Raw genomic sequence first — 27,938 nt, forward strand, 5'->3', positions numbered from 1 at the left:
TGTGGTAAGGCAGAATAGTTAACAAATTAAACGTCAACACAACTCACTATCCTTATTTTCAAAGCCTGTTGGCACAATTATCCAATCTCTGTTAAACTACTTCATTTTATTTCTAGATACATTATTAGTATACCTGGGAGCGACTCTACAGCACTAGAAGCATGCAAGATGTGAGCACTCTATCAGTTTTGCCAAAAGCTAGGCAAAAGGAATGTTTATTCAGAAAGAAAAACTTCAAAGCTGCTTTTGAATCCATGGCATGTATTAAATATGCTGATGTTGAAATTGTACTAGCTTGCATTCGGACACATATGACGACATTCTTAAATTCACTTTTTCAAGAAAAGCATGCACACAATTCAGTCTAATAAAATTAACAATTTTTGAGACAAAAAAACTCAATTTACAACAGTAAATATTACTGATATTAAGAGGTGATTTAAATTATTGTCAAATGGTAACATGTATGTGTTCATTGAATCCCATTTGGACGTAAACTGTTAAGGGAAGGGGAGAGGTAATTGGAACATAAATTCAATACACAGTCAGCTGCTCAGTTCTGTGAGAGGAGAAGTGATGGTTCCTTTTTATTTGTAAGTATAAACAGTAATAAAGAAATATGTTACTTGTCTGTTGTGGCAACGTCGAATCAAGTCCACCTTTCGCTCGCTCTTACATGAAAAAAATCCAGTTGCTTTGATCCGGTCTTACGGGAAAAAAATCCAGTTCCTTTTGATCGCGTTTAAGAATCAATTTTGGCTTTCTCGAACATTTTCAAGGCCCGATAAAACCTTCAGGCCCAATAACAATAACACGGCTGCCATTTTGGGGCATTTAACTTCCGTTTTAATCATAAGCATGCGCACTAAGACCGGAATCCCACGTTTTCTGGGATAAGAAATTCCATTATCCCAGAGTCTCTCCGCTGACCAAAAAGCCTGAGGACTCTGGGTACGAGATTGATCCTTTACGTTTATCGTCATATTCATACCCAGGCTTCTTTCGGTCTCTTTTGACCAAAGCGCCTCCCCTCAAGCACAAGAAAACTGAGGGTCTCCCCTTGAAATATTAGACAGACCTTTCAATTTTTCCCCATACAAATTACATAATTTCATGGATGGTTCGACTGGACGGACTGTGATCTACCTGTGTATGAGCTATATAAGCGGTGCCGACAGAAAAGGGCGTGATGGCTCTTGAGCCATTTCAGGACATATTGGTCTGACATGGGGGCGATAGATGTTGAAATTGGGATCGAAAGTGGTGTTAAAGGGAATTATGAGATCCTATAAGTGTATTAACATCTTTAAAAAAATTCAAAAGATAAAGACGCAAAGAGACTGACAACATTTGACTAAATCATATCGGACAAAGTCAACCATATAATGCTCTTCGGGCTGATTACCGCTAAAGTTATGACGTAATATGAATAGTTGAGACGTCACACAAATTCTCGCAGTTTGTGATTAGTTGCTTTTTCCTCGCTCACGCAAGCCTTGTTGATTGAAGTGGCTAAACGATCAAACATTTGTTCGTAAGGCAAAATGTTGGATAAAAATTCTGGTAAAACCATTAACTGCAAGGATGAGTAAAGTGGCCAAACGGTAAAACATGTTCTTCGCCGGGATTCACCCAACACAATGTTGGATGAGAATGCTTTTAAAATCGTTTACCCTGGGCTTTAGACTGTAAAACAGCCCATATTTTGTGCGCGATAAGTCGTATCATCCCGCGGTCTTTGAAGGGAAAGTATAGAGTGAGCGAAATAGAAAACATGAAATAGAAAAAGAGACTGGCCAGAGACATTTTGCTAGCCTGTGAACAGGGAATAGGGCGAAGACAAAACTCGAGCTCGGAGAGGAAGGTACCCCACTTGGGATCCTGTTCACAGGCTACGTTTTACTCGCTCCATCCGTATTTACAGGCTCGCGCAGGAGAATCCACGCGTTTACACGCTTTCACGCTATCCGCGATTCGCTTCTCCTTCTGTGAATTTCAAGATAAACAACGACTAAAGTTTGCATTTGACTTGATAAAGCTTTTCTCGTGGTTAAAAACAAACCATGCAAAAGCATAAAACGCACGGGAAAATCCACAAAAACGCTTTACAAAAATTGAACAAGAACTCTCGTAGAGTGATTAGCTTAAGTAACGCTTCTTCTTTGTAACAAATGGAGGCGTGTCACCAAGAAACAATGAGCCATGAACATTTCTCCACACAGGGTATTTTATTTGCGTTCCAAATTGGCCCATGTCGGATTCTGACGCCTTCACTGTACAGTCAAGTTGATTCTGTTTTCAATGTTTCAGAAATGATATACAAGTAACATTGAAAAGTCTAAAAGTTGCACTTCTCGTGGTAAGTAAACCTCATTACAATTGTTTTAACAGATGGCCAACTAGCTGTTCTGCTTTGAACTGTGGCACTTCTCCGAACTGCAGAATTCTTCCTTTCCACAGTTAATAAAAGGCAATGGTTATAGGAGGACCCCACCGACAGCGCAAGGCACTACTAAGGCTGGGCTTCCGCTTCCGCCGAAAGATCTCCCGTAGGAAAACAATCGCCTGGAAACGCGGCAGGGTTAAACAATTTGGCTTTACTTTACGAGAAGTGCTAATGTTGCCGCCACAATTTTATTGTGGAGTATTCCATATATATATGTAAGTTCGTTACATTACTATATATCTACATTCTTTATAGCACTCTTTTCCCAACGGCTGTACAAACTAAACTATACAACATACTCCGGTCTGCAAATGTCCGCAATGTTCCAATGTTCTTATGACGTGTTAGGTCGTTCAATTCTTGAATCCGGGTAAAAAGTCTGGCGACGGGTGAAAGTGTCTTTAGCGTCAGGTATCACCCCAGCTGTTTTAGAGAGCACTCCCGGTGGTTTTACCACAATATTGACAAACGCATGCGCATTGCGTTTTATGCCTGCAGTATCTCGGACAATGACAGTTGCTTGGAAGGACTTGGAAGGGGTGAGATAACATAACAGTAAAAGACTTCTTTGAATTTTTATTTTCCCGTTGTGTGTGATGAAAAAGTAATCCAATCTCTTTTGAAATCTGTATCGTAGCCGGGCGTTCCCGATGTTGTCCGAGTTGGCAACTCGCACGCGGTAAATAACTGTGTCTCGGGATGTGTTGCAGGGAACTTTAAGATTGTAGGAAGCACGAGTAAATGACAGCCCTTCTTCGCTCTGAGGTTCGCGAACACTAATAAGCACAAAGGACCTGGCTGATCGGTACTGACTTCCACCGGATGTGTTGGAAGCTGTAAAGCTAGCCTGGACTTCAAGTAAGAAATTGTTTAATTGGTCTCTGTCAAGTCTACCTTTCAGCAAAATCTCTCCAGTTCTGGAGTTGATGGCAAACGTCGAAGGCTTCTTAAGATTCTCTGAAAGCAGAGCGTAAGTGATGATGTATTTAAGGGGAAATGTTCTTGCCTCCACTTTTGTAACCACGGTGTTAAGCGGGGCATTTTCACTCACTCCAACTGTGTACTGCTCTTGGTAGAAGGAAATTACTGAATAAAACAGAAAGGAAAATAATCACTGAACAATACTGATCATAGAGAAGGCTATTTAGTAATAATTTGATTCAAACATAATTCAGCCAAAGCCCTTTATTACGGACCCTGTTGGTGCTACAAGCTTAATTGAAGTCTCCGTTTCAAGATCAGAGCTCATGGCTCTTAGTGAAATGTACTGCACAAGGAGTGCTCCCATTACGATACCCTAAAATTCCGCATAAATTTAAGCCCTTTGCTTACATTCATATAAAGAACTGTTTTGAGGGGCTTACAACCGGCGGGGGGGGGGGGGGGGGGAGGTTATTATAGGAAGATTGAAAGTACGCCTCAGATTTTCGGGGGGGGGGGGGGGTATATGTGCAATGTTTTGGAGTGGAGCCTAATCAATCAGTGGAATTTTCCTGGGAATTTCACGGTATCCTCATTGACGGTATTTAAGTGCAGCAGCCTAAATAGGTTTTCAAATCGTTTTGGTCCGAACATTGGTATCGAAATTGGCTGAGATTTGAAAATGGTTATTCGTTTAGCGGTCTTGTCTGAAAATTCCCAGTAAAAATTACATCTTTTGGTCTGAAAATTAACAGTGGTTTCAATAGGTTGGCCACACCTACGCCAAAAATCCCACCCGCGAGCTGAGGGAAACAAGAAAAATGACGGATGTATCCATAAAGTGGTGGTTCACTGAGCTTGTTCCGCTCTAGACTTTTTATAACTGTAAAATTGATAAACATTTCATTTTGTCATTGACGAATTTCCTGATATTATATATATCCTTATATATATTGCCTCCATTTGATAGAAATTCGCTAAAACTCAGTGCCGGGTTTATAACAACATGTACAGTTAAATGATCAGCAAGACTAAGCCAAAACCGAAGATGTCGGACAGATCCAATAAAAGTAAATCAAATTAAAGAGAATAGAAGAGTTTCCTTAATTTTCAAATTGGAAAGAGCCTTTATTTAACCGATGCATAAGAAAGTTTTTTTAGTTGCACGTCACCATTCACTTTCCACGATCACTCAAACCAAATTAAAGAGGAAATTACATGACTTCGGTTACCTAACAATACCTAAAAGTATCAGATTTATTGAAAAATGTGGTTGCATACCATCATGTCCAACGTTCACAAACGTTTGATATTAAATTTCTCTAATAACACATGGATAACAGGCTAACATTGAATGGGGGTTCATGTCATGTACTGGCCGGATATCGCACCTTCATCAGTTGACCCGGCTGCAGTGATCAATTGCCGAAATGACACTAGTATGATTTATTAATAAAATAAAAGCCTGGTGAGGAAGTCAAATGACTCAACGCGGTTTTTTGATAATTTCTTTATGGTCGGATTTCATCACGCAATTTATTTCCCCAAACAGACAGCGATAATCACCAAAAATGTTAAAAAAAATTTGCCGGTAATTGTTCTAGCTAAGCAACTATACAACTCGAGCACGTAATTTCTAATCAGAACTTACCGTGAACTTAGCACTTAGCGCACAAGTCCTGATATATATTTTAAGTGATTTAATTGTTGTATTTACCTGGATAACACGTCCTTTTATTAGAATGAAGAGCATATCCAGATGGGCAGCTACAGCGATAGGAGGATCGCGAGTTGACGCAAAAGTGAGAACAGCCCCCATTGTTTCTGCTGCACTCGTTTTGATCTGCTGAGGAGAAAGGAAGAAGTGAGAACATGAATGATTCACTAAACAAGTAAGTAGCAACATTTCTGGATAACCATCTTAAAGCTATCTGGAGCGCTTTCCATTTGTATGAAAAAACCGGTGAGAATTTTCCGCAAAATGGAACAGTACAATTCTCGAGCGCTTTTCATTCGTATGGAAAAACAGTTGTTCAGTTGGTGAATCAATTGCAAATGGAACGGTTCTTTCAACTGGAATAAGGGGAAATAAACCGCGTTTCTCACCAAGGAGCATGGTACGCAAGTATGATGACGCAAATGGTTCAGTGATATTCCGGTCATTTCGGTAAAAACGATAAAAGAAGGATACTACGTCTGAAGTTAGTTCTTTTTTTCCGAAAAATGTCCAGTAGGAAGGACTGTTCTATTTGTTGTCCTACCGGAAGGACCGGTTTTTCTCGGTTTAATAAAAGGAAAGCGCTCCTGGTTTCTGAATGTACCGGAGAGATAGCCTACATGTGTACAGCCGCCTCCTCCCCTCAGGAAAACCACTAACAAACCTTGACTTCGGTTGTTGCGAGCTGAGATCTTTGATCACTTTTACTGGTGAAATTTATGCGAGTCAGGTACATAACTTTTTGTGTCCTGATTAAGCAGAGTCTTGACGAAGACAGTATAGATAAGGTCGAAATGTTACAGAAACTGTACAAAATAGTGTGGTATAGAAATTATCTCTTGTAAACGAAATCCTGAACAGAGTTACATTTGTAAACTCAACAGCTGGAGATACAACTTTAAAAATGGTTATTTTCTTTAATGTAATGAAGCTTAAGTAAGTTAATCCCCTAAAGAGTAAAATACAATAACTGATCAATGGAAAACTAGACATTATTTGAACCTAAAAGTTAAACTTTGTTTATTTATTTATTTATTTATTTTTATTATTATTAAAAAAAGCTATTTACCCATTGTTATTCAGCTAGGAGACTGTAAAACTCGTCTTATTTTTGTTCTGGTTTTTGTCAGTCTCGAACAGTAGATAGATAGACTAAAGGTGTCGTTATTGCATTGCTGAAATTGAGTAAAATTTGGGGCACGACTTAATTAGAACAAGAGACATTTTTGTCGGTGTACATAACATTGAGGAACCATTTTTTCTACAAGGGCGCCCACATTGTCAATTAAACCGTACGTAAAAATTCTCAAATTCGATTTAGAAATACTATACTTTGGATAAACAAGGTTAGAGCACTATGAGGAAGAGCCCGCGTGGCTTATTAGGTAGAAGATAGCTAGACGTTTGGGATTCACTCAGTTCATGCCACAGAATCAAAGTTCGTAGCAAAATTGTACTTTAAAGAGCAAGTACTGCACGATTAGTTTTCATTTGAAGGGTCACGTCTTCAATGAAAAATAGGGTTTCAGAATTTAGAACCATCTTGTTTAATATACGTTGATAATTTTGCCGATAATTGATAATGCCGATGAGAAAGCACTGCTAACCGAAGTAACTTTAGATTACGTCGCTCGCACTTCAGGATTTTATGAATGGACTCGAAAAGAAGAACTACATAACATCAGTGAAACCGAGGTCTGATTATGGAGCTGGAACCCGGGTTACGGAAACTGACATAGCAAAATCCTCTGTTGGTGTTTCTGTGCTAGTGGAGGTTGCTGCCATATGGTAATAAGATAGCGAATAAAATAAGCCGCTAAGAAAAACTACTACTCCTACTAAAATAAGCCAAAAGGCCTGAAAAAATTTAGGCTTGAACGGGATTGAATTGATATTTTTTCAGACCTTCTTTTCGCAACTGCATAAGTTGCGTATCTAACGTATAACTGGGATGATCATTCACTTTTCATTCTTTCTTCAATTCCGCACTGTTCAATTGTATGAATTTTCATATATTCACTTTCCATTAACAGTGTCAAAGCCAAACTTAGCCGAGACAGAATGAAAGCTAGGCTAATTTAAAGTACCGATTAATCGACCGATTTGGCTTAATTTGACGTTACTGAGACAATCGACCCATTTATAAAAAATCTATGGTGGAGCTATAATACACCAACAGAAAAAGAAGTCGGCCGAGAAATTGTAACGTGTAAATTCGCCTGTGCAATTGAACCTAATAATTGGGCCGAGAAATCCATTCGGTATAGGTAGAAATTAGCCTTTGATCATGACGGCAACTGAAAACATTTCATAAGAAAATAAACTCTTGTTCTTTAAACTATAGCTACTTCGTTATTATTGTACAACAAAAACAAAGTTAGCAGGAGAAAAGTTGAAGGTAAAGGCGCACTGTCACGGAGAGTTTGGCTGTATCTTAAGCCGAAACTAGCTGCTCAAATTATTTGACAAAGAACTCCTTCTTTAACGAGGAATTGCTCTTAGAGCGCTGGCAGGAAAATGTGAAATTATTTTTCCGAGAAAGGATAAACTATAATCAAGAGAGGACCCCTTGATCCTCTCTTGCTATCATCAATTTTTGGCGATTTATCCAAAACTCATAGGAGGAACTTGAAAAAATTGGCGAAATTTTTCAAGTTGTAATCCATTTCCATCCTAGTCATCTGCTAACAAAACTGATTCATAATAGTTTCTGTACACTTGTTAGGTTATTTTTAACAAAACTGAACCACAATTTTACGTTTCCATCAACACAGATATGTTTTTTCGCTTTTCAAAATGACACTCAAAATAGGAGACGCTGCTTTAAGGGACAGTATGAAACAAGTTCTCACGTTCTTCAGAAAACCTTGAATTTGGTCATTTCACCTTGTTTTGTAGAGGATCGCGAAGTACCAAACTTTGTAATAAACGTGCAGAGCGACTTTTTTCCCTCAGTAAACCCATTGTTTTGGCGTGTCTCGTGGGTCGTCGTCATTACGTACCTAACCTTATTTATTTAGTTATTAGTAATAAATAGTTTTTTTGGCCCCAAGCATCTCGCATTACTGCGTAATATAAACAGGATCAACCCATGGTCCAAGTCAGGGATGACTTCAAGCAACCACGACCGCAACGACAACGAAAACCGGTCACTTGACAATGTAAGTTCGTGCAGTGTTAGCACACTATTTTTCGCGATAATTCCAATTAGAAAATAAAAAAATAAATAAATAAATAAATAATCTTTATTTATCCTAGACAGTGTTCATAGCACAAGTGCAAGTGGGACCGAGCATTACCGTTCCAGTATAGAATTGGTAGGAGCGGCGTTTAAGCTAGAATGAAAATTTGCCGTCATGCCGGCTTCAGACGTTCTCCACAAACCTTCAATTTGGTCACTTCACGTTGTTTTTTTTTTCCGAGGACGGCAAAGAAATGTACCAAAATTTATAACGCACGTGCAGGGCCATTGTTTTTCACATTAAATCACATTGTCATCGTCGTCGTCTTTCCTTAGGTTCCCTATTATAAACATTGTTTATTTATTTATCTTTTGGCATGGTCGCTCCCTCTTTTTGAAACTGAGCTCATCGTTTTACTGAATATTGTCACATCGTCTAAGACTGAGTTCATTTTTGTCTCGCTGCATCAGTCATTAGCTATGATCATCTGAGTCACATAACTGCCCCACGTCATTGCATTGCCCTCTAATCATTGATGTGACCAAGTCTTTAAAGTTTCAGCAAGATGCAGAAGTAGCTAGGCCGGGAATATTTCGGGAAAAATGTTGCTGCGCGTATTTGAAACTCACGGAGTTGTTAATGGTTAATTTAAATGCATTTATTGAGACCGTTAGAATCATAAACAATTATTGACATATATGATCACGTGATGAATGAAAAGCAAATGAAAATCAGCTGATTCTGTGTTAGGCTTGATTTATTGCATCCATAAGTGATGTCAAATGCTACAGAGAACACTGCTATATCAATTAATTTAACGCTGGCTACTGACTATTTTTATTTTCGAGGGCTTCAATGTCTGACATTAAAATGATCAGAGTTCTGGTAATTCATGCGTTACAGCTCCAAATGTAAAACTTTCGCTTCGATAAACCAATTGCAAACCTTACAAAGAAGGGGAAAGGGGGACAAGACGGAAAGGAGGGAAAGGGGGAGGGGGGGGGGGGGGGGGCGGCGGGGAAGCAGCGAGAAGATAAAGGACCTAACAATTAATCGCTTGATAATATAACCTTGTGGGTTAAACTGTTTCTAACCTTCCCCGAAAACCTAGTACCTAGAGACTCTCGTGGCCATGTTTCCCCGTGTTCCACTACTTCTTTGACTTGACAAGCAATTCTACCTCAAACCCTAATTTCGGGGGTGGGAGGGGGGAGGGGGTGGTGAGTACTCCTAGGAATTTTGGTGCGGGTGTATGTGAGGCTCGGTTCTCCAAACATTGACCCTATGTCATCTTTCGGCACCCATCTTCAGACCTGGCCCGTAAAATTCATAGGAATTTTCAGACCTGGTTTGTAGAATTCCTACCTGTTTTCAGACTTATGGACCAAAATGGTTAAAATCTATACACTATTTCAGAACAAAACGGATCAAAAAGCATACCCTTTGGTGACTCATTTGCCTTATATATAGCTTACATATGGGACTACCCCTCTTCTATTGAATTTTTTATTAAATTTAATTAATATGATTTATTATTTGGTAGAATGTGATCATAGAGACGAAATACTGAAACGGATCCCGATGTTTACAGCGACCACAAATGAATATAGGCGGGTATTTCTATTTCCAATTGCCATTATCCGATGACAAAATCTTGTTAAAAAGCGACTTAATTTTGATTAAATCATTAAATGTATTAATTAGATTTACCGTATTGTTTCTTTAGCCTGGGGGTATTTGTAATTGATATAATGGCTTCAGTACCAAGTCACGTTCGTGAAAGTTATATTTTGCTCGCATTCATTTTTCTCTCTTTCGCAAATTTTCTGTTTTAATTTACTGATACAATACTGGTCAAGAACGCACGATTGACAATCTTTTTACTAACCTGGTCACAGGATGAATTAACCAGCTATTTTGCTTTCCTTTTATACGGCTCCTAGCAAAACGTTTATCACGCTTTAATTGAGTGTTGAAAAGCTGCTGCACCTACAAAAATATGGTTGGACGCTTATGTGACTGGGATATCTTGCATGACCTCTGGGAATAATCGGATAGATTCTTCTCGCAAAAGTAGCAGATTTTGTGTTAGCCAAATAGCGTTTTTTTTTTTCTTTCTTCAAAACTGATACCTGGGAGTGATGCCGGCGCTGGAAACTATTTCAGATCTTATGATCCCAAAATAGTCACTCGTTATTGATCGAAAAGACCACAACAATAATTAATTGTTTTGAACTTTCCAATTATCATATTAGCGATATGCCGTGTTCACGTCCCAACAAACAAACAAAAAAACAAAATACCGTTTGCTCAGTTTTATATTTGGCTCTCCTATCCCTACCTAGCCTCCCACGCAGACGTTCTTAGGGGCTCGTCACGCGTTCCTGCCGTGACGAACCCCTAAGAACGTCTGCGTGGGAGGCTAATCCCTACCGGTCCTCTTAATCAATATATACAACTACTTCTTTTATTGTTTGGGCTGCATGGTAACAAAAGTGAAGCAATTGTACAATCTAATTATGCTGTATCAGAATTTTGCGTGTTTTCCTTTAATTTTCTTTACTTTATTTACTTATTTGTTTTTAAGTTAGTAAGGCAGTTGTTTTAAAACTTGTTTATGTCTAGTTTCTTGAAAATGTGAAAAAGTGTAGATCATGCGTGGCGAAATGGCGGGAAAACCAAGACGCGTGTTGCAAATGATGACGTCACAGGATCGCCTTTTGACAATTTCGTGAAAACGTTTTGTCGTTTACTGACAGAAATTTGATGTCTTTTACTGAAAACGTTTGTATGCAAAAGGTACGTGTTAAAGGTGTTTTATCTTCCCATACGCTTTACAGATAGCTTTGTCATATAAATCGTTCATTGACATTCTGTTTTCTCGCCGTTAGCACTCATTTGCATCGGATTCGGAACCTCAGACGGGAAGAAGGCGTTATCTTCTAAGCGGTAAGCTTCTTATCCTTCAAGTAATCTCTTTATAGCGAGCGAGATGCTATATGCTGCCGGCCTACTCTAACAAGCTTAAGTTTGTTTTTAAGTTTATCCCATTTTGTCTTTCTTTTCAGTCCATTTTGTGGCCCGCTAAGTTCGTAAAGTGCCTCTTTCAAATCGTGTAAAACCATTGACGAGATCGATAAGCAAATGCCACTGTAATTTAAGCTTCTTGTTTTCTGTGCTCTTGACATCCCCTTCTGAGTTAATAATCTGAGTATTAGCCAGTATATTTGTCAGTGCAAGTTCAAAAGGATCAAAAAAGTTTTTCTGTAAGTTTTAGAATGTTCATGAGCTTTGTCTACGTCGGCTATTAATGATCCGTCTCAATGTGAAAGAAAAGTGTATGTACAGTCTGAAAGATAATGCGATATCATTTTTGGGGTAAAACGTTTAACGAAATGTTTATCTTTATCTCACCTTTAATGAGCCGGTCTGTAAGGACTAATGAGTTTTATATTAAACACTACGCCATCCGATGCGTTTAATACACCGCACAGTAAGCTTATCCTCGGTTAAAATTAATCTGTACTTTTCCTTTTCCTTCTTTGAATATATAGCATTGAAGTAGAAATGTTTCTTTATAGGAATGCTGAGTGTCCCAGATAAAGGCTCCGACAAATTTATAAATTGAAATTTAACGGCAATCGACTGTTTATTCAATGGACTGATCACTCCATTGTTTTCGTAAAATATAGAGAACAGATTCAGACTAATAATGACCGCCGTAAATTTCACAAGAATCCTTTCGATCAAAGTATGCCCATTTGCCGTGAAATTACAAGGGTATGAGTAGATTTCTAGAGACAGATTGCAAACATTGTAACGTTTATGTTCTAATTTTCGATCAGATGAATGATGTAACTTAGATATATACACGAATTACAGGCGGAGTCATAGAGGTTCAAAGTCCACCAAAAAGCCGTATACGTACATTTACTGTAATTTGAACTGGGTTTGCATGCCTTTCAACACCCCTCCCCCCCCCCCCCCGTCCACTGCCCCTCTTCTCCCACCCCAACGTGAAGACGGCCTCAGATGCCGGACAAAATCTATACCTAAGGACACCCTGCATCAGGTTTTAAAAACTAGCATCTCACGGGAGATTTGTACAACTGGAAATACTTGGTAGTAGCAGTAGTCGTTGCATAAGGTTTTGAATAACCAAGGTAGCTGAGGTAGCTACATTCTTCCTTTTATGAAGGTGGTAAGACATTAAGCATTTTGCGGCTATAATCTAAAAAATGTGTGAAAGGGGAAAGGAGGGTAGTTTTAATTATCAGTAAACACTCTAGATACTGCAGTGCACGGTAACTCAATTTTGTTTTACAGAGGCGTTGGCGAGTTTTCATACTTTTTCCGAAAATTTTAACTCATAGTGTAATCGAGACAAAAATAAAATTCTAAATGTGTCTTTCGTGGCACTTGACGAGTTTTAAAATAGGTTACTGTTGAATGCGGGCACACAACGACTATTTCAAAACAGCGCTGAGCCATTTTGAACGAAAGCTGCACTCAGCATGTTTGAAAAGTCTTCTTCAAAAACAATCTTGGGCCCCGCCAAAATCCCGTTGAAGATTTATTAGAATTTTATTTTTGTCTTGGAATTCGTTTTCCTTTCATAGACATTTAAAGAAACTGTTAGTGATGTGACAACAAAGAAAAAAGGATTCCAGGATCTGACTGTAAGAAAAAAAAATTACGTTCATGGCACGAACGTTTGCAAGCAAATGTTTAATTTTAATAGATAAAGTTATGTTGAACTCACAGTTCTAGGCAACGTACTGAACATATCACACATACCAGTTACATACTGTAACTCTAGCATTTAATTTAATACAAGTGTTGCAAAAATAATGTTCCTCTTTCCACCCAGTTTCTACCCCTTAAGAAATTCATAAAGGAGTCAAGATCTGTAACTGCCTCTTGTCTCTTGAATTATATAATGTACTGTTAGTGTAACATAAAACAAAAGAAACCAACTAATCACTTGTTTAGGAAATCTGGTAAAGAGAAAAACACTATGTTAAAGAGATGCTTTGTTTAGTGGACTAATTGAATAACAACAAACAATGAATCAGGCTGTTACTCCTGATTGAACCCCCTTAAAACTAGTACCAATCCATTTAGTTCTACTTACTCTTTCATTCAAGTCTTACTTGACGTGGATTAAGCAATTGCATCTAGTACCGTATTTATTTATTTTTCTCTTTTTGTTAGTGTTTCAGCTCAAGGGTTTTCAATAGAAAACGAAGTCACACTTTTCTAAAACAAAGCTAATTTAACTGGGACACACTACAGACTAACCACTGAGTGCATGAATCTGCTGTTATACTTCTAACGCTTCTGTTTTAAGCTTCTATCTTCAGTCTTTATTCTGTCTGTGGAAAAGACGTGGCTTCAATTAAAGTGTCGTTACCTCTACACCTTCTGCCGTCCGGTGCTTGTTTATAGCCTCTCTTGCACATACAGTAATAGCTTCCGTCCGTGTTGATGCACTTGTGTTCACAGCGTCCATTCCCTATTTTGCATTCGTCAATATCTGCAACGAAATCAATCAAACTTTGACATGATCTGGTCATGCAGCAGAGATATAAACCTAGTCTTATGGAAAAATAAAAGTCTAGTATTCATTACATCTCAATGTGTTTCAGCTAATTTAAGAAACTTAAATCGATACTGAGTCTGATTATTCAGGTCTATCTTAAGGCTTCCAAAATAAACCATTTTTTTTTTTTTTGCTAACCTTTCAGGGATATGTGTTTTTTTATCATTGTCAATATGAGGTCCTCTATTCTTCAAGCCTTCCGACTTTTAATGAGAAATTAGACGATGGCCAGTAATAAGAGTAACACCCACCTTCACACCGCGCTGAATCTTTTCGTCCTTTGTTAGCATACCCCTCTGGACAGTCACAAGCGTAACTTCCCACTGTGTTCCTACACAGACTGGGAAATGTGCACACTGGACGCTTGCATTCATTTTCATCTGTAACGAAATAAAGTAAAATAGTCACCGGACACTAATTATAATGGAACAAGTTGAGGATAACAATTTTCCTCGACGTGTTTCGTCAGTTGTCGTATTGTTACGAGGTTCGTTCGAAATTGGAAACTAAACGAAGATAAGAACCGTATTCAGGTTGTTAAAAGCAAGAGACTAAAAAGTAATATTTATGAGTCCCGGCTGGTGTCAATTATGTCCACGACTTTTTGTACCCCGATTGTCTGCGATGCTGAACCGCTGAGCTATAATTTCAATACCCTTGTCAAAAGAAAGATGGTAGTATTAAGTGTATCCATGTGGTCAGCAAGCTGAATTAATAAAAAAACTATTAGGTTAAATATTTGAGGTTCATTGTGGCACAGAATTGAGTTTTGGCCCCTTTAATGAATGTTAACTTATTACAGAATTGTTCACGTCGTGCCATTCTTACTTTATTACTGCTGCATTTGGAGGCACGCCTAGAGCCAGCTAACAACCTTACCTACGGCCATGAAGGATATGTAGAACCCCCTGCCAGTTGTAGTGTTGTCGGAATAAAATCGAATCCAGACAGAGTTTAGTGGTGTTATGATACCATGAGGTCTCACGCCACCGCAGTATATCAGTGGGTTGCGAAAGTGCTTTGTAGTAGACAGCATAACATGGTCCTTCGAACATCCTGGTGATTGTTCGATGTCAAATTGACGTCGAAAACGAATTTTGATGCGGAATCCTCGAGGCACCTGCACGTGCCATGTGCAGCGCAGGTCTGTGTCATATCTTTGAGGATAGTTTGGGGAGCGGATTGTTCCAGATGTCTGAGTGATTTGAACTGTCTTCTTGTCGCATCGAAGTAGCAGAGTGGAATTGACTGGAGTCTTTTGAGTTGTGTCGAAAACTGCAAAATATGAGCAATTATTAAACAACAATCTCAAAAGCTGTGTAACCGGGTGTCTATTCGGATGTCTATTACTTCTGTCTTTCAAGTAAGGCCAAGTTTAAAAGATGTTTGTCACTGCCTCCCATACAATCCATGTTTGAACTAAGCATCGAAGCTGTACTCTGTTCTACTACTATGTGATTCACTTCTCCATTTGAAGTTTATTAGTTGTCTTTGTAGTTAGGCTATCCCTCTGAAAATGTTTCTTTTCCTATAGCCAATTTGCATTTCCATTCTAAGCGAGCCTTATTCTCGTGACTGCCATTTTGCAACCGTTACGAGCTATCCGTTCTAAAATGTGATCGATGTATACGTTATTAGGGCTAATTTAGATGACATAGTCACTTTGAGATGTCATGATCAGTATTAAGCTTGGAAACACCCGCGAAAAGGGAAGAGACAATGCAATGAGAAACTTTTTCATTGACTCTGTCAAAAATCTGAGTCGCAGATGGGAAGCAAAAAAAAAACTTTTTATGTGGACGGTTTACTGCGATTGTTGTCAGTTTCCTCTCAGGCTTGAATAAAACTGGCTCGACTTGCGCATCTTATAAATAGACCCTTCTCCAAAATGGCGGCCGAAAATTAAAATAAGTTTAAATTATAAACGTATACCAGCCATAGAAAGAGCACAATTACTTTAGTAACCCTGCAAAGTTTCAGCATATCAGGTGTAATATCAGCTGAGAAAATGTAAGTTGAAAAATGAAAAATTTACAGACGTTTGTATGACTGGGGGTATGACGTATATCCCCAGTCGTACCAACGTCTGTAAATTTGTCAAATTTCATCTTGCATTTCCTAAACTGATATAACACCTAATATGCTGAAACTTTGCAAGGTTACTAAAGTAAAGATGCTCTTTCTAGTGCTGGTATCAGTTTTTCATTCAGTTCAATTTTAACTCAATCAAATCTGTTGCCGCCATTTTGGAGAAGGGTCAGTCTATTGTACCTATAATCAAGATTTGTACACATAAATAAAATTTGTTGACAAAATCGTTTCATTTGTGTGGCCCTTTGTTTCTTGTTTTCAAGTGAAGTGAAGTTTTCACCTTAAAACGCCCCAAAATTTCTCTGACCTTTGTTCCTTTGACGTGACGCAATTAGAAAGCTCTAGATATCTTCGCTAGACAAATCTCCTTTTTGAGCCAAATCCTCTTACTTCTAACCACAACGCCTACTCTAATCCGAAGAAAATTCTAGTGTTAATAAGGCTGGCAGGGTAGCGGCATGGACAATAATGTGGGCTTGATTGATCATGGCCAAATATTCATTATATAAAAGTATCAAACGCGGAGCGTAAAACATCAGATAAATCTTTGGAAAAGTAATTTTTCAAGTTCAAAGAACTGGTCCCCCCAATACAAATTTTACTTTGTGAAGCTTGTTATCAGCTTTCTTAATGAACTTTAAGTAGATCTAGAGTTCATTGTTTGATAGTCTTCGAGTGTTTGGGTGCAGGCCACCCATGCTACATGAAACCACTACTTAAAAGGATCCAAGAAATCTCAATAAAACCCATTTTAGGAAAAAAAAAAAAGCCTCTTGAAATAACCTGCTTAACACTCAACATACAAGTTAAATTCTTGAAGAGCACTCCTTGTGCACTTCTTAGAATTTCTGCGGTTAGACAGTTTTTTATTTATTTATTTTTTAGCTGATGGTGTTCAAGTGAAATTCTAACCTGCATGTAAACACTTTGGCACTTTGTGCTTTGAAATTGATCACCGAAACCTATAACCAACCTATGCGATCCTTGCATGTGATACAGTGCGGACGCACGGAACAATTAGGCCTTTTTTTTTTTTTAAAGAAAATCGAAGGTTTCTAGCCACTGAATACAGTTAACCATTTAGCTCCATGATCACGAAGCCAATTAAGGGTTTTTTTTTTTCGAAAAATACCTTAATGCGATTGTAGCGACTAAAGACGAAGTCAACGCATTTTTGTTGTCTTTAGTTATAGCGCTTTCTCAGTTTTATCCGATTTAGAGTGAAACAGAAAAGTACCGCGCTTTTTCATATAAGCGCAAAAACTCTTACGGGACTAGCTTGAATTATCCCTTACAGACACCCACGTACATCTACATTTTCCTATCCACAACAGCAGAACGAGCACTCGTCCAACGAGGTGGTCTAAATGAAGAGACTGCTCTCATTCAACCGATGACCTGTTAATGGATGCGCCAGCTTTAACTCAAGACGACGCAATTAGCCGGCTTCTTGTTTATCATCTAATGAAATGAGGGCTCGTTCGAACATCGTTACTTGCTCTGTAGGATTGTGCGGTTCTTTTGTCATGAACGAAGACATAGAATGGCCATAGATAGATACGGGGCGGAATCTGAGTAATCGAAACCACACTGTTAATAGTTCCCGAGAATAGAATTTCCGTGTATAAAAAGACTGCAAGGCTAGGACGAGATAAACTCAATACCAAATAAAACGGTATAATTATCTTCTCAGGCCGAGGGCGAACTAAATTTGTATGCTATGTCAACAAGAGTAATAGAGCCGACTACATGATGCTATTGCGGTTAAGTGATAAAATTCGACCAAAGGGTAAAAAGAAAACACGATAAAAAGACGGCATCACGCTATAAAAAGAAACGCTCCTGAATAAACATTTCTTAGTAATTAGAAAAACAAAAATGAACGTGCGAACATGTTAAGCAAAACAAACCGAAATAACTCTTTAGGTCCTGAACAAACTGTTGAAATCATAAATCGCCAGAAAAGGAACTTCTTTTCAATTCTTCTCATGCTCAAATAATTTAACTTGACGTTGCATTTACTGATTTAATACTCGCTTCCACGGTTTCAAAGGTAGATTGAAGTCGCTTTGAAAGTAATAAAAAGCTTGCTTTTTTAATATTGAGGCGTCAGGGAAGACTCTTATTGTGTAAAGATTCTTTCAAGACTGATTAACCATCGCCAGGCAGTCTACCCTTGCAAGCCCCAAGTGGCCAATTGTATCTTTCACCCTCAACAAGCACTCTTATTGAAAAGCATAAATTTACTCACAAGCTGGTTTCACACATTGAAAACACTTTCCTATTAGTCACTCGATCACGTATACCCTTTGCCCTTCGCTAAAGTTTTGTTCTTATTTGAGTTATCCGCGAACTAAGCTTACCTCTTCCGCGAGCAGGGTGTCGCCTCATTCCCTTGCATCCAGGCACGGTTGAGATTCTGCAAGTTAAAAGATGCTTTGTTAAATGCGCAAAATTATTTGTGCAAAAGAAGAAGAAAACACTGATAGGCTTGTCTGCTTAACATACGACGTGAAAGGTTGAGTTCTTTTAAAACAACACTGAAATGTTCTAAGAAAATTCGCGAGTTTGAATTTATCGAGTACTAACGCTGTGTTAGAATATTAAGCGTTCTTGATGCTGCATGCTTTGCATGTTTACTTGGAACGTCTACGGTTTCTTATATTGTTGGCATTTTACCGATGAGGAGAAAAATCCTTAGCATCTTATGGTGACACTAAAACCGCTTAAAAATCTTGAAACGTAAATTGCTGTACAACGTAGTATTCTCCACTGCGAGAAAAAAATCTCCTTGTGTAACTTAAGTACTCAGCATTATATCATTGTTAAGAACATAACATGATTTACTTACGCAAGGGCCGCGAACAAAATAACCAAAACAGCAGACACATTCATGGCTGACCGAAGCTCTCCAGAAATCTACTTATCGCATGCACACTCCGAATCTAAATGAACAGCGTTATAGCTTGCGTATTTCATAAATCATCTATTATGGCGTTTGGCATTCCTTTGGAGGGTACATTTCCAGCCAATCAATAGAAACCAGAGGGGCAAATATTCTTCCTGTAAGAGTGAGTATCACAATACATTACACAATGCGGCCCGAGGAACATTATAATAGGATAATCAATTGGAGCTATTACGGCGGATTACGGTAGTTTAGTCCCTGACAATTGTTCCGTGTAAACTTTGGACACTAATTGCCCAATACAGCAGGAAACGCTCTCTTTTACCTGCCTGAATTTGAAGATGCGGTTATCCTTTTAACACGTGGACACTTTATTGGCCTGCTTGGTCATCGTAGAAGAGACAAAATTAGACTAATCGTATCCAAATGTACTTTGAGATGGAAATATCAGACAAATGCACTAAATTTCGTGCATCCTAAATTGCCAGACAGTTAAACAAGACCCAAAAGTGACCGAAAAAGGAAACTCAATCTCGCAGTTTTGGCCTTAGAGCTAGAGAGCAACCCCATTCATCAAAGTCAAAAAGAGACAGGGTGAAACGCAACTACCGCCTTTTTATCGCTGGCGGCACACTTTAAATTTAGTAGCATGTTGAATGCTTTATCCTTTTATTGAAAGATTCTCCTTAAATATTTCGGTATAATACTGCGTGTTTTTGGGTTGAAGGTCGTGCTTTCTTAAATTTTTTACACATTTCTATGCAAACATTTTTTCACTTCTATTAGTCTATTAGATTTTACAATGCAAATCAAAGTTCTTAATAGCCACTGCAATCACTGAGAATTTATGATCTTTTTCCGGTTGCTCTGTGCCAGTTTTAACTCCAATTGAAGTGCTTTTGAACGCCTTATATAGCTTCCCATCGCTTCCTAACAATCTTAGTCCAGTTTTCCACTTTGATCATTGTTTTATAGAAAACAAAAGTTGAAAAAAGTGTTTGCCTTGTTTTTTTCTTTCCAGTAATACATCCGAGAAAAGGCTTATATCCTGTCAGTACATAAGAAGTTGGTGATGTTCGTGTTCTCATACAGTCTGAGAGCCGAGCGGATTAAATTCTCGCCACTAAGTCTGCGTGTGTAAAAACTACAAATCATAAATCATGTGTACGAAAGCAAACAACTCAGTTTTCAACGAGCAGGATTTCAACAAAGGCACTTTCAACTCAATCAAATTTTACAAAGTAGGAAACTATGTAAATAATCTCCGAAGAACTGAAAACAAACACCGAAGAGTGGTAAGAAGGCGTTTCAAAAACTTTAAAATGGTTTTGAAATGCATAACCTTATTATACCAGCTGCAATTGAATTAAGAAAGGTTGTCACTAGTACTTTATCGCCAATAACATTTTGTTACTGATATATCCAAAAGAACATTGTTAACACTATCCGAGATATGCTTTTGATGCGGTTTGGAATTTTTCATTGGCGCACTTGAGCAAAGTAAATGAACTTCAAACCGACTGCCTTGATGTGATTAAAGCTTGATTGAAGTCAACTACATACATGTACGAAATCTCTGTCCAATTAAGAAGATCGAAATTTCTTTAATGCAGTCAAGTACATTTATTGCGCCTTTTTTTATATTTATTTTTTGTGTGACACGATTTGAATAGCGACAAAGCCAAGTGGAGGTAAAAGTTTCAATTTTTCCTGTCAAGGATTAATTACCTTTTAAGGTATATCTTGTTAGAATGCGAGGTGTATACTTAACATCGGCTTTCGTTTAAAATGCCATTTCTTTCCTCGCAGATTTCACGGAAAGGAAAACCAAGGCATGCGTGCGGTTTGCGCGAATTGCGGTACTACGCGTGTAAATTTCAGGTAAGGTAAAATATACCGTTTACATAATTAAGCAGTTAACAGATATCAATTAGACAAACAAACGGCAATTAATGTTCATCTAATGATCTGACCTAATCAGTCAACTGCCAATCCGTCGCCGATAAGACCCAGCGGGTCTTTTAACCAAGGCTAAAATACCGCATTTTCATGTTTTCTTTGGCTCGAGATAATAGTATGCAAGCTGATAAAATCAGTTTGATTTAAAAGCCATTGTACTCGAAAACAGGAAAAAAAAATCAAGTACGTGGCAAAACGGTGTAGTTCTTGTTTAAGGCTCTCTTACGTAACCACATTCCTACTTAAACTATATTTTTTTAAAGGAGGTCGAGCTCACGCCTTCTTTTCGCACGACCCTTTTCATTAAACCGTCTGGTTTTCTAAACTTTGGTAAGACTTAATTCAATTTGAAGCTACGCGTTGATTGTAACCAATGCTCATGGTCTTCACATTATTCTGCCACAAAGCATCTCAGGGCAGCACATTAGTTTGGTTAGTGACTAGAGCTTGGCGGTCTTGTTGTCTCGTACAGGGCGCCATTGAGCTGGTAGCCGGACCGGTGTCAAAAATTTCTCGGCGCCACATCAGCTATTGTCACTATATTTGATTGTTATGGACCACATTAGCACATGCAGTAACAAGTAATAACCACTCGCCAACGTTAATGAGTCCGTCACGAATATTATAACATTTTTTGGCAAAGGAAATGTTTCCGACGTCCTCTGCAATGTTTGTAAAACGCAAGAAAACCCTCAGGTATTCGGACAATTTTGTGTAACCAAAACATGATGGCGTCGTAGAAAATCAAGGCTATCTGTCGCGCCTTCTTCAATATTTTATCTTTATTATGTGTAACGTTTTAGGGAACAAGAAGTCGTAAATAACGTTTTCTTTCTTTTCGTTTTAATTTGAAACCAAGTGCATTTCCCACGTCCCAGCACAAATTAAAAAAATTCCCTTCAATCAGCAGATTTTGAAGAGGTGCGTTTTACCAACAAAAACTAAACTTTATGGGGTGATCGCTTACTATATAAAAAAAAGGTAGCTTTCCTTGTTAAAGAAAACTGCTTTGTGCCTCTCACTGTAGTTCAGTGCAGAGTGCAGAGATTTCTCAGCTAGAGTGAAGCAAGGTTTGTCACATCGATCTTATTATATGTTCACATAATCGTGTCTGACAGCTTTAATTAAATACCTGATATAAACTAATCAGATAACAAGACTCGAGAGCCGATCTGAAAACCGTATATACCAACCAGAATACTGCAAAACCGGACGTCTTCTCCGAGACAAGAACCCGCGCTTTTTGCGGTCTGTTGCTTTTCACGCGCTACTAACCAGACGGAAATAATTAAATTCATTGGAACAAAAGTAATAATTGAAGCACACACGGTAAAATATTTTGAATGTTCTCGAGTCGAGCTGGCGCCCAGCTAATGCTTGTTGAAACGTTTTTATGAATTGCATTCTGCGAAATACCGCATCCGTTTTCGTTTATTAACATGTGATCATAATAAAAGTTACGACGATAAACTGACGAAAATATATGAGAAGTGGCAAGCTCTCAGAGTTCACTTCTTATAAATAAATTAACTATCGCATTTTATTCTCCTTCCAAAATATCAAGGCACCATCACTGTAAACTCACTCTTAAGATCAGCACCACCCACCACTGGTACTCTTGGCGTGATAGGCAGCCTTTGCGAAATAATAATTTAGACGCAGATAAGTATTGACTGCTACATTGTATTTGACAGAGACAAATGTTCATACTTGTCTCAAGGTTTGGTTTTGAAGTTAACTTAGATTATAGATTTTAGATTAAATACAAGGCCCGTGTTCAAAGGCGGCCCCAGATATTCGTACTTCTCGTAACTACACGACTTGAGGTTTAACTAACGTAAGTAGCTCCAGTGGGAAAGGTCTCAGAGTAAAACAACTTGAAACGATTAGAGAATAATAACGTCCGAAAAAGCTTTTAAACTGAGTCAAACTACTCATCAAAAGAAACAGGTTGCGTTGGCAAAAGCTAGTTGTGAGTGCTGGACCTTTGACACGCTTGCATGTGGAAATTTCAAGTGTCAATAATTTTTTTTTTAAATTTGAGTACGACCTCTTTATGATCCTTCATAAATGCATAAATAGATCTCGCTTGCAATTCTTCTGGTATTAACTTCTCTTGGCAAGCCGGTGGCAAATATGAACTGAAGATAGCAGAAATTCTACTTGTAAAAACTTTTCTGGTTCACCACTTCTGTCCTCGAAACTGAGTAGCGAGACCGTGGAATTTGTCCAACACATACCCATCCACCATCTGTTAAAATTATTTTAGCCGCCATATGTACGGTTTTTGCTCTACAATCACGGCAAGAAGTAAATAGTATTCGGCTAACATGGGTATATTTCTATCGTACATGTTGCGATTTAATCGGTATCCGATCCTGTGACAACGTCGACGTTGTTAGTCGAGGCTTTCGCTATTCAGCACCTTTCAGTTAATTCTTTACGTTTTACTTTTTATCGCTGTCATTTTTTGATTTACAACTAGGGTCAATATAAAAATCATTAATCCTGTTACCTATTGAATACTTACTTTAATAAAATACACATGAGTCTACATTTTTCCACGTGCCGGCTAATTAAATTCTTCTAATGCCTAAGCGAAGAAGGTCAGCCAAGATGTAGACCGATTTCGTAATCGTTAATCACACCCAGGTCACCAAAGCTGACAAGACAACTTTTTTTTTCCTTCGGATCAAAGCGAGATTCTCTTAAATGGTTTTAAAGTATTATATATATAAAAAAATGTTCAGTTCCCTCTATTTGGACAATTAATAACTCACACTTTTCGTCTCTGTCGGTGTCCTCTTTTGGGAAAAGAACTTTGCTTTTAAACAAAAGTGACTATTTGATCTGTTTCCACGTCAGGTAAAAAGACTTTAGCTCCAGGTTTGGCTACTGTTGCCGGCAAACACGCTTGAAAGTCTTGCTAAGAGAGAAAAGGGTATTCAGGTTATCAAGAAACATGCCACACTGATCGAGCGCAGTCTGTATACACTATTGCCATATTTCCCCTGAAAGGCACGGTTTAATTATAATTAGACGCCGAACTTTTCATGAGCCGAACCTAATACCTCGAATTAAGTACATGAAATGTTCGGCGTCTGAATCAGTTGAGAACGGCTGTTTCAATTTGGAACGGCTCAACCGTTCTTCCCGCCTGGCTCAGCCGGGAATTTCGGCTTTGGAACGGCTTTGATTCAGACGTCGAACTTTTCATGAGCCGAACCTAATGCATAAATTATTATAACGTATTTAAAAAAATAATAATCATAAAAAATAAAACAAATAAAAAAAAATAAAAAGAAAAAACCCGCTAAAATTTCGATTGGTTCAGCTTCAAGTAAATATTAAGTTCGGCTAATTAAGTTCGCGCGAATTCGGCGTCTGAATCAAAAGGCGGGATTTTCGTGATTTGGGCCGACCGTAATTTGAATTAAGTTCGGCTTATGAAAAGTTCGGCGTCTGAACTGGGCCTTACTTAATGCTGACGTGTATAGGAGGAAACGACCTTGCCAGGAATTCTAGACAGAGGGCCTTAGGCCCAGTTCAGACGCCGAACTTTTCATGAGCCGAACTTAATTAACTCAAATTACTGGTGAAGGTCGGCCCAAATCACGAAAATCCCGCCATTGTGATTCAGACGCCGAACTTAATAAGCCGAGCTTAATTTACTTGAAGCAAAACCACGAAATGCTAGCGTTTATTATTATTACTATTTTTTTTTCTTTTTCCTGGGATGAGTGTCTTCTCAGTGCAGAATGAACATTTTTCTAACTTTTAACACAGGGAGAAAATTCGTAATCTAAAAACAACATTTAAAACAAGTGAGAAGGATAACTCACAGAGCACAGGGAAGGAGACAAGCAGATAGGATGTCTAATAGGTGGCCAGGTGCCTTACCATGTGTTAAAGCACATGTCGAAAGACAACAACAACTACAAAAAAAAAAAAATAATAATTAAACAAGCAACAAAATTAAAGCCAGGTGACTCTTGCAGCGGTTAAACCGGCAAAACCACGGATGCATCTTTCCTCCACGTAAACAGGCCATTAGGGACCGTTGTTTTTCAGGAGCCGTTATTTAAATTCAGTTAGGTACTTTGCCTTTAGTAGTCTTTTAGTTCTCAATAGTAAAATGGGATGCCATAATTTCCACTGATGTGGACTCAGGAAACGTGCAGCTTCCATGCCCGCTTTTGATTGAAAGTCACTATTTAATTAAACAAATATATAACACTTACACAAGTCTCTTGGTCCAGCAGAACTGCAGTTGGTGATTTCAGATTTGATACCGAGTTTGTCTGGACAATCCAGCTCACCTGGAAACTGCACTTTTTCTGAGTCACACGCTAATGATGACATTCCATTTTACTGTTGAGAGCTAAAAGCAAAGTAACTGACTTAATAGCCTCCTCAAATTAAAATCACAACCCCTAATTGCCTGTTTACATGAAGGAAGGATACATCCGTGGCTGGATTAACCATTGCAAGGGTCGTCACCTGGTTTATTTTTGTTGCTTGTTTCCTGTTGACGTTGTTGTCTTTCGACATATACTTTACAAAACCCATTAGAAGCCATCATTCTTTAAAAGGAAACAATGTCATTTGGGTGAACCATCGGCAGCGAGAAGAACATGTTATCAGTGCAAGAAAAACATTGATATTGTCTTTCAGCTTCTCTGATTGCATATAGCCTCTGAGTTGCTGGAGCTTCTGCAAGGTTTGCACTTGTATATAAACAAGGCAAACTTTAGATTTTTCTTAGCATTTTATTATTTGTAACCCCAGTGTGGAAGATCGCTAACCAACAGTACTTGGGAAAATTATAAATTGAAATGTAGAGTCAGATGCACTTACCTTCACACTTCAGAGCCACATGAGCTCGTATTAAGGTGATTCCATCTAATTGCATTGCGCATCCTTGCTGCGCATAATTTTTCGCGTCATTTAGCGCGCGCACGAGCGCGCGCACGCACAATATTACGGAATTTCCTTGGGGTTAAGCTCGGCAGGAAAATAAATGGTCCTTTTCTTCTAAACGAACACGGTGACCCCCATTTTCTAATGCATCAATTTAAATGTCATACGGTTGTAAACTATATATCGCGATTTAAAGAAAAGTTTAATACTCTACTTTGAGATATTTTTATTTGAATGCTTTAAAAAGCATGTATTTAGGTAGTGCTGCTTACGTGCACTCGCAGCAAAATCTTTAATTTCTTTTATAATCTTAATTCCAGTTCAATGAAAATAGTTTGTAATGTAACACTAAAGTAAATTTTGTTGAACTGCTTCGATATTTTAATGCAAGAAATTAATTTTTCTAGAAATGATAGTTCCCTTTTCTGATTACTAGCGTTCCTAATATAAACCTCGTGGGTAATCTATTTACTACAATATCCATCCAGGTTGCACAAAAACGAGCACCGTGACCCCCATTTTTTATTGCATTTTTGTAATGCTCATAACATAGTCATGAACTGGACCAAGTCTTAAACAATTTTAAATACTCCTTCTTTTTCAGCGAAATCACCTTAAATAAAAGTCTTAAAATACAAGTTTGGCTTACTCTTCTTTCTTCTTCCTCCGAGATCCCGACTCTTTGGGTTTAGTGGAAAGTAAGCTCGCTTGTTTGGAGGTATTCAAACGCTTAGCACAAGAATTCAAATCCAGTTTCAGAAAATATTTCAGCTGGAGTTTCTTTCCTCTTATCTTCAAGTGGTGGGGACACAGTGCTGCAAAGTATGCTGGGGCCCGCGGCAAGCTCTGTTGTAACAAAACTTCGTATTGCGTGGATCTCAGGGAATGACTAATTTTACTACTAAAGTATCGGTATATTCGGCAATTTATTCAAATACTTTTGTCCAGTTTTCGTTAGCTTACATCGACTAAGTCAGTAACGTTCAAAATATAATGTTTTATACGGCAATCCTATCGACCGATCGATCGAAAGCCGGTACAGCCGAAATTGCCATCACTACTGCTATTGTATTTGCTGCTTCGATACAATTGCAAAAGCAATCCTGTCGGCCTTCTAAGGTCCATGCCGTGATAGCTACGACTTTTTGAAATAGTATATTATGATGTTGGCAAATCTGGCACTGAAATATTCAGAGGTTCGTAACCACAAAGTATCTCATTCTTCTGGCAATAGCAATCACTCCCACAGTAATTAATGCTGTTTCATTGGTGCTGTTGACTGCTGTAACTAAGCAATATAAGTAAAACATAAACATAAACACGAAATGAAGTAGGGAAGAATTGACGGGAAATGTCTTTCACAGCCTTGTAGTAAGAATGGGGCTTTTGTTTTACTATTCTGTACAGGTTGCCAATGAAACTTAAATTTCACTATAATTCCACTTTTTTGACAAGGGGCATGAAAAATTGGTTTTAAAAATCTTAAGCTCTCGCCTAAGTTCAGCTTGCAACAGTCATAGATTTTAGTCCCACAGGAGTACTAAATATCTGTTTGGTATAACACGTTCTTGAATGTAAACACAAGCAAAATGAATTTAGCAAAATGATTGTGCATAAAACAAGTGAAACAACCTTGTAAACAATGCTGAATACTGTACCCTCCTTTACAGTACAGACCCTAACCTTCCATGAAAGTCTATGTTGGATCAAGGGGAGGAGCCCTGGGTGCATGCTCCTTCTTAAGTACAAAATAATGTATGGAGATTTTATGCATTTGTACCTTCAGACATACAGAGCGTATGGAAGCCTAATAGTAAGAGTGGATCACAAACGAAAAAAAAAAAAAAAAAATGAAAGGTGAGTGAAAATAGCTGCTCAAAATTGTTGCTCATGTCCATATTTTAACAACTCATGATCACTGAATAGCAAAATACTGTCTTCATAAAAGTTTTGCCCACCCCCCCCCCCCCCCGCCCTTCCGCCCATTACTACTTGGAGTGGTTTGGTTTTATGCAAAATCGTACAGAAACAGTGCCAGAGAAAAGTTCTCTTTGATAAGGGAAGACTTTTAACTCATTGCTGATGAGCACATACCACCATCTCTAATCTGTTTTTTTAATATATAATAACTACCTTGCATATTGTTCTTAATAATTTAGCGAAGTGGCAAAGTATTACTCACATTTGATGTG

The 27,938-nt window shown here is 38.2% G+C and overlaps 1 protein-coding gene and 1 long non-coding RNA gene across 5 annotated transcripts; one reads left to right on the top strand and one right to left on the bottom strand.

Annotated features, from left to right (window-relative positions):
• Positions 1-2,212: 2,212 nt before the first annotated feature.
• On the bottom strand, positions 2,213-19,382 carry LOC146474014 (uncharacterized). 4 transcript variants are annotated; one of them, XM_085117648.1, is made up of 8 exons: positions 19,193-19,382; positions 18,811-19,022; positions 18,323-18,378; positions 14,748-15,143; positions 14,120-14,248; positions 13,680-13,802; positions 5,085-5,210; positions 2,213-3,532 (listed from the first exon to the last, which is right to left on the bottom strand). In XM_085117648.1, the coding sequence occupies exons 2-8, from the start codon at positions 18,852-18,854 to the stop codon at positions 2,781-2,783; spliced, it is 1,626 nt and encodes a 541-aa protein (XP_084973774.1). In that variant the 5' UTR covers positions 18,855-19,022; positions 19,193-19,382; the 3' UTR covers positions 2,213-2,780. The 4 variants fall into 4 exon arrangements, with proteins under 4 accessions (XP_084973774.1, XP_084973773.1, XP_084973775.1 ...); XM_085117647.1 differs by having other exon boundaries at positions 2,219-3,532; positions 5,085-5,213; positions 18,811-19,018; positions 19,193-19,359; XM_085117649.1 differs by lacking the exon at positions 18,811-19,022 and having other exon boundaries at positions 2,219-3,532; positions 5,085-5,213; positions 19,193-19,359.
• Positions 10,934-27,621, top strand: LOC146474015 (uncharacterized). Its single transcript, XR_014866269.1, has 4 exons — positions 10,934-11,065; positions 11,158-11,215; positions 20,677-20,748; positions 27,533-27,621. It is a non-coding gene; the product is annotated as an uncharacterized LOC146474015 (long non-coding RNA).
• The last annotated feature ends 317 nt before the right edge of the window (positions 27,622-27,938 follow it).

The sequence above is a fragment of the Pavona decussata genome, unplaced genomic scaffold (assembly GCF_977016875.1).
Source record: "Pavona decussata unplaced genomic scaffold, jaPavDecu1.1 SCAFFOLD_92, whole genome shotgun sequence".
In the NCBI taxonomy this organism is placed as follows: Eukaryota; Metazoa; Cnidaria; class Anthozoa; order Scleractinia; family Agariciidae; genus Pavona; species Pavona decussata.